Raw genomic sequence first — 7,885 nt, forward strand, 5'->3', positions numbered from 1 at the left:
AAAAAAAAAAAAAAAAAAAAAAAATGTATTTCATCTATGAAGTAAGAACCAGATGTTATAAAAAATGAAAGCTCTTAGAAATTAAAAATATGAGGCCAGGCGCAGTGGCTCACGCCTGTAATCCCAGCATTTTGGGTGGCTGAGGTGGGTGGATCACGAGATCAAGAGTTCAAGACCAGCCTGACCGGCATGGTAAAACCCTGTCTCTACTAAAAATAGAGACAGAATTAGCTGGGCACGATGGCAAGTGCCTGTAATCCCAGCTACTTGGGAGACTGAGGTGGGAGAATCGCTTGAATCTGGGTGGCAGAGGTTGCAGTGAGCTGAGATTGTGCCACTCTACTCCAGCCTGGGTGACAGAGTGAGACTCTGTCTCAAAAAAAAAAAAAAAAAAAAGAAAAGAAAAGAAATTAAAAATATGGAAGCAGTGTGAAGAAGGGGCAAGAAGGACTCTCGGACTGACTAAAGCCCACACGCCATTACATCCCTGCATCTGGTGCTACGTCTTACTGGCATCGCCACCATGCCCAAGAGAAAGTCTGAAGGGGATGCTACAGGAGATACAGCCAAGCTACAGAGAAGATCTGCAAGGTTGTCTGCTAAACCTGCTGCTTCAAAGCCAGAGCCCAAGCCTAAAAAGCCTTCTTTTCCCCTGCGAAGAAGGGAGAAAAGGTACCCAAAGGGAAAAGCTGACACTTACAAGGAGGGGAAGAATCCTGCAGGAGGAAATGGAGTTGCCAAAACAGACCAGGCACAGGAAGCTCAGGGTGCTGGAGACGCCAAGTGAAATGTGTGCATTTTTGATAACTGTGTACTTTTGGTGACTATACAGTTTGAAATATTTTTCAACCAAGTTTTATGAAAATGCAGACTTTGTTGTATTTTTTTGTTTAAAGCTATGTTGTTGCCCCACAGAACACGTCGTTTTTTTAGGAAGGGACTTGTGTTACTAGTAGAATGTCTCCGAAGTGGATTGATATGGGGAAAACACCTTTCCCTTCTAGTTTTGAGAGACTTCCTCTTGGCTCCCAGGAGGAGAGATTCCTTGATGTTGACACACATAGCCACCTTGGCACAAACACCTTGTGGTGTGGAAAAACAAATTTGTTTTTATGTCCTCTTCTCCCTTCCACCTTCAACATAGACTTAACTCCCTTAAGCCCAGACATCTCTTGGGATTGACTCCTGGTAATTGGTTGTCAGTGTATCAGGCAATCTGGACTTTCCAGTGACACCACTGAGATGGCATGCCTCAAAATAGCAGCGCTTCTGTTTCTAGATTGTAGATCTTTAGATAAATTCTGCCATTTTCATTTCACTTCCTAAAAGTCAGAGTCGGCTGGTGAAAAGTGGTTAAACAACATGTTAATGTGAAATGTCAACCCCCACTCTAAACTTTCCCTGTTCAGAACATCAAATGAGGACTTCATTGGGTTTATAGTGGCTTTCTGATTTTGGTAGTCCTTTGAAGGGGAGGGAGTTTAAAAGTTGTATACTGTTAACTGAAATACCTCTCTGCAATACCATTATTGTTTGTGAAAAATATAATTAATAAAGTTGTATACAGTTTGGCTTGAAAAAATTAACAAATTAAAAATGTGAAGGCAGAAATGAAAATGTCCCTAGAAGCAATGGAAGATGAAGATGGAAGAAACCTCCCAGAAATTAGAATTAAAAGACAGAGGTAGAAAATAGGAGAGAAGAGATGAAAAAATTTGAGAACCAATTTGAATAATAGGGAATAGTGAAAGAGGTAAGAGAGAAAACAAAAATGTATGATAAATCATCATTGAAATTACTCAAGATAACATCTCAGAACTAAAGGATATGAATTGCCAGATTGAAAGAACCTATCGAATATTTACCATATGGAAAGAAGTAGACCTACTGTAGGCATAGCTTTAAGAAATTTCAGAAAAATAAAGACAAAGAGAAGATTCTAAAGCTTTCAAGAGAAAAGAAAAAGAGGTCAAATGCAAAGGATCAGGAGTCAAAATGGCCTCAAACTACTTTCCTGCAGTGCTGGATGAGAGACCATGGAAGAATGTCTTCTGGAGATGGCAGCTGAATGGGCAGGGGATTTTTAATGTATTTCCTTTTGCACCTTTTATACCTTTGTATTTTGAATGTTTTGAATATATGATTCACTCATAATGCAAGTAAATATAATTTAGAAATACTACTGCTAATGTAGCTGTGGGTACGTTTTTATAAACATTTCATCATTTTATCTTCACAAAAACTTAACTAGGGACATTCTTATTCCTAGTGAGACTCAGAGAATCACAGAGGTTTAATCAGGTGGCAGGTGATAGAGCCAGACCTGGAAGCATTTCCTTCTTTTCTAGGTGCTGAAACAGAGCAGCAGTGGTAGTGTGTTGATAGATGTTGGTTATAGTTGAGGTAATAGGGTAAGAGGTGAGTTGCACCTAAATCTGGCAAAGTAAATAGCTACAGTTCTAAGGGCTGGGGCAGTGGTTTCCAGCCTCAGCTTTGTGACACTTGTGTAAGATGTGCCATAACTAGTTTGTTGTCAGTAGTCAAATATCAAAATTTGTAATCTACTGTTTTTAAAAACTTGCCCTATATATTGCAGTCTTAAAACTGATTTTCTTTCTTCTTCTTCTCCTTTTTCTTTCTTTTCTTTTAAAAAATCTGAGAGGAGGGCCGGGCACGGTGGCTCAAGCCTGTAATCCCAGCACTTTGGGAGGCCGAGATGGGCGGATCACAAGGTCAGGAGATCGAGACCATCCTGGCTAACCCGGTGAAACCCCGTCTCTACTAAAAAATACAAAAAACTAGCCGGGCGAGGTGGCGGGCGTCTGTAGTCCCAGCTACTCAGGAGGCTGAGGCAGGAGAATGGCGTAAACCCGGGAGGCGGAGCTTGCAGTGAGCTGAGATCCGGCCACTGCACTCCAGCCTGGGCAACATAGCGAGACTCCGTGTCAAAAAAAAAAAAAAATCTGAGAGGAGGTCTCCCAACTCCTAGGCTCAAGTGATCCTCCCACCTCAGCCTTCAGAATAGCTGGGATTACAGGTGTGCCCCACCACACTCAGCTGGTTTGTTTTCTTGAATAGGACAAAAACCAATAGAGTTGCAGCCGGTGCCAGAAGTGCACCTAAACTTGGATATGCCATCAGAAATATGTCACACTATTTCATAGCAAAATCATCATTGTCTGATGGGGAAGAAGAGATTGAAAAATTGTAGAATAGATTGGTTTAGAGACTGTGAACTTTTCAGGAGTTTACTGGACTGGAAAGGTTTTCAAGAGTTTACTGTAATGGAAAGGTTAATTGTTTTATCCTAAGATCATGCTGTAAATGATGTCAACTCCAATGCCTAGGTTTTGGGGCTCCTTCTTATTTAATTCATGGTTGTAAATGTACCTGTTATTCTGTTCTTAATAGCACAAAATTCAGAACTTCAAGCAAAGACAAATGAAATTGAGGAAGCATTTCAGACTTCTCAGCAAAAATGGAAAGAAGAATGCAGAAAGTTTGAACATGATTTGGAGGAAAGAGACAATATGATCCAAAATTGCAATCGAGAATATGATTTACTTATGAAAGAAAAAAGCAGACTAGAGAAAACTCTACAGGTAAAATAGTTTTTATAAAGGAATTTTCCTATATGTAATATTCACCGAGATGTGTTGTACATTACTTGAAGTTATACTGGATTTCCTTCCTTCCTTTTTCCTTCCTCCTTCCTTTCTCCCTCCCATTTTTTCTTTTTTAGGGGCATTTTTGCTGATCGCTTTCTTAGTATATTAATAGGTATACTTTTTGGGGTGAAAAACGGTTTGTGGTCACTAATCAAATGTTAAAAGCCAACAAAGCACTTATATGGGCATATTGTAAGAAGGTAAGAATCTACAGCCTTTTGTCTAGCCACATGAAAATTTGAAATTTTAGAAACATGGGCACTGGATTTTGGTCTGAATATACAATAAATATAGAAAATATTTGTATGTTTTTATGAGCTTCATTATCTATATAGAGCATGTTCTGTATAGACATGATATGTAACATATTTAACTTTTACTAAAATTGTGAGCTATTTATTCCCTCATTTTTTTGTTCGCTTTTTACTCCCTAAAGTAAAAGTGGTATAAGGTTGAAGTTGCCAGTGACTTAAAAGGTAGATTTTGAGTTGTCTATATTTGCCATTTTTTTTGAAGTAACAGTTTAAATGAAAAAAAAATTACATGACAAACCCAGGTATGGTGGTACATGCCTGTAGTTCCAGCTAGTAGGGAGGTTGAGGTGGGAGGATCACTTGAGGCCAGGAATTTGAGGCCAGAGTGTACCATGATTGGGCCTATGAATAGCCACTGTACTCCAGCCTGAGCAATATAGTGAGACCCTGTCTCCCCCAACAAAACAAAACAAAACAAAACAAAGAAAAAAAAAACTGTGATAAAAATGTTCTACCTTTACCATTGGTGTAAATGGCTTTTTTGAATTCTAGAAATGTGTCTTTACTAAAAGTGAATTATACAAAAGCATTTACAAACTGTAAAAGTTTTCGCACAGTCGTTCCCAGATGTTGTCATTGTCAACAAACTTACTTTTGATTTCTTCCACATCAGTGGTCATAGTTTGTCTCTTTTGTTTACTACTGTATTGCTAGACCCTGGAACACTGGCTGACATGCAGAAGGGCTTCATTAGTGTGTGGATGGGGGAGGTTTCGGTGGTAGCTGATATTACAAGTCCTTGGATGGGCCTGTATAACCTTCCCCACATACCATGTTTTGGAGTTACGTGGAGAGGAGGGTGATGGTGGCAGCATTTCTTCAGCCAATCAGCTTGCACCTCAAGGTAGAAGATTTTGATCTGATCTCAATTAGCTACTTAGGAGAACTGTGCTTTGATTTTAGGCTATTGGCTTTAAACTAATCTGCACAGAGACCCGTGGGACAGTTTGGAGTTGAATTTGAGTGACTCCCCTCAAGGCTCTTTATGAAAGCTTTCTGTAAGTTAGGAGGGTAATATTTGTTAGACAGATCCCTGCTACCATTATATGGACATGAGAGACTTTCTTTCTCATGCATGTAAACCGTAGACTTTTTTTTCTGTTAATGGAAACTTGATTTTAAACCCTGTAGTTAGAAAATTGGGCTTCTCAGCAAATTGCATTTTATATTTTCAGGATATTGAACCAAATTAGATCTTGCAAATGTAGTACATCTTGGAAAACCCAAAAGGAAATGCTTTTTTTCAAGTATTGTTTATCTATAGAACTAGAAATTACAGCCCGTACTTAAATTTTTTGTTTTTTGCTTTTCGCATTTTTAACATTCTAGAGTTTCCTTATCCTAATTTATTGCACAAAATTCTTTTCTTCGCCCCTTTTTCCCTTTTGGAAATACATTGTCCTGTGTCAAATTTATATATAAATTATCAGGGATCATCCAGACATTTTGATCACAGGTAGATATTTCCATATTAAATGGAATTTACTTTGTTTATATCTATCATATGATATCATATATTGATGTTTTGTTCAAACCTCTGAAGTTACATTTTTCAGAAAAATATATGCTTATATAAACAGGTATATATAGCCTGTTGCTTATGTATACTTATATATAGGTAATAGGTAAATACATGCTTATATAAACAAGGTATAACCTGTTGTTTAAATAACCATAGTTTCTTACTCAGATCTACATTCTGATGATCAAATTACAGTTTTATTAATGATTTTAACATGAATTATGATGAGTTTTAACATCTATAGGTAAGGAGAGCCTCTTTGTACATTTAAACTGGCAATGAAGAAAGAAAGATAACTTTTATTGATCTAATAGTAAAGCAAATTAGTAAAGCAAAATTTTATTTATATAAAGGAAGCATTGGAAAAACATCAACAGGAGAAGAATGAGATGGAGTCTCGTATCAGGGAGACAGCATTGGAGGAGTTTAGATTACAAGAAGAACAATGGGAAGCAGAAAGAAGAGAATTACAATTTATAGTACAGGTATTTTAAAAATAATAATTCAGTTCCTTAAATATATATTTTTAATGCTGATGATATTCAAAATGACATTAGTGGGATAATTGACTTGCTCAAAGGGAAAATAATTTCTAGTTTTGATTCTGGAAGGCCATGTTTCATTTGCTGTTATATGACAATAGGGCAACTATTACCAACAGATACCACAGTGATTTCCATTGCATACATTATGTGATTTTTAAGAAGGATGTATATATATTTGGTATTTTATTTTTCCAATTTAAAATGTGAGACTAATAGCTGTTTTGAATAGGATAAAGAAACAGAGTAATAGCATTCTGGATGTTAAAGAATCCTTACAAATCATATAATGTAGTAATTTTGAACTCTTTTAAGAAGTACAAATTCTTAATTATCCTGCATTCCTCCATCCCTGAAACATGCAGAATCCCTGAGGCTTCTGTAGTCCAATTTGAAAATTCCTGATTACATCTAATCCCCTTTATACATGAGCAGATGGAGATTTGGAAGTTACTGACTCAGGTTAGAGGCTGAATGATTAATGTGGGAAAAGACTACAGGTCTCTGGATTCTCACTCCAGTGTACTTTGCATTTTTTCAGGAGATTATATGTATTTATTTTGAAGGAGAGGTAGGAGAAACTCAAACTATTGTGTTATCGTATGTTTTAAAGGAAATTTATGAAGTTAATCCTCTTTAAGAAAAAAATCCATGAATCAACTAACTTAAAATTTCAAAGACATTTTCATCACTTCTTCTAATTATTTTGTGATAACACAATGTGTTTTATGTAATTTTTCTACACAGAATGACAAATTGAAATAACCTTTATATAGAGGTCAAAGATACGCATTTTCACAAGAATGAAAAATACCCACATATAATACGTTTTGGAGTAATTGTGTGTCACAGACAACTTTGCAACACAGAAGTTGACCAAAAATATGCAGAGAATAGAAGCCACTTAATTTTTTTAAAAGTAAAAGCTGGCAGTGAACAGTGGAAATGCTGAATTTGTTGTATATGTCAGTATTGAAAATACCAATGAAACCACAGTTTTTCTAAACCTTTCGTCTTTGTGCAGTGCTTTTCTTCCCAGTCACCTCTTCTGTAGAATCTGGAAGGACAGTACAACCACGCTTTAGACCTCTTGTATTCTGTTTGTAGTTTGTGTAGTTAGTTAGTTCATTAGTTCATTTGCTCGTTCATTCATTCTCTAACTAGTTACTGAGTTACTGCTCTGGCTTCTGAGGCTGTAAAACTGATTAAGACCTGGTTTCTGTCCTGGAAGATATTTCAATGCAGGGACATGTAAAGAGAGTAAATATCGTGTGATAAAATTTTAAATAAAATGCTGTAGTACCACAAAAGAGAAGTTGATTAGCTATCTAGGAGACTGAGGAAGACTTTGCAGAGCACATGATATTTAAGCTGTTGATAAGTGTCTTAAAGGCTACTTGGAATAAACAAGCAAAATAAAGTAAATGAAAATAGCCCTTTTATTTCTAAACACTCAGCCAGAGGTCCAAATTTATAAAATATAATTCAAAGGCCTGTGTATGAATATGTGGATGATGTGATTTTGGTCTAGTTTCTTGATCAGTCCTGTAAATCCTAAATGAAACGTAGTGGTTATACCAAAGTTTATATATGAAGTACTAAAAGAATTTAAAATTAGTCATTTGTCTTTCATTATGATGTGTACAGAAAAATGCAGGAATATGCTCCCTGGTTACTATGAATAGTATCTTGCTTTGCTGCTTTTGTAAGGTAAATTTTATTGTATTTTGTAACTAGAATGTTTACAACTCTGTTTCTCAATTTCTTGTCTTTTTTTGTTAACGAAAGAAAATAGCTTTTCCTTTTTTTTTTTTTTTTTTTTTTTTTTTTTTTTTTTTT

At 36.2% G+C, this 7,885-nt stretch overlaps 1 protein-coding gene across 4 annotated transcripts in view; it reads left to right on the plus strand.

The window, feature by feature from the left end:
- Positions 1-7,885, plus strand: part of CCDC171 (coiled-coil domain containing 171) — a 399,071-nt gene that overhangs the window by 34,919 nt on the left and 356,267 nt on the right. For all 4 annotated transcript variants that reach the window (XR_001889029.1, XM_017891142.1, XM_017891322.1 and 1 more), the window contains exons 5-6: positions 3,412-3,602; positions 5,858-5,989. Coding sequence is in view for 3 of the 4 variants with exons in the window: in XM_017891142.1 (XP_017746631.1) it covers positions 3,412-3,602; positions 5,858-5,989 (323 nt within the window). In the remaining variant the exon portion in view is untranslated. The remainder of the gene's footprint in view (positions 1-3,411; positions 3,603-5,857; positions 5,990-7,885) is intronic.

This window comes from Rhinopithecus bieti, unplaced genomic scaffold (genome assembly GCF_001698545.2).
Source record: "Rhinopithecus bieti isolate Rb0 unplaced genomic scaffold, ASM169854v2 scaffold_71, whole genome shotgun sequence".
NCBI lineage: Eukaryota > Metazoa > Chordata > Mammalia > Primates > Cercopithecidae > Rhinopithecus > Rhinopithecus bieti.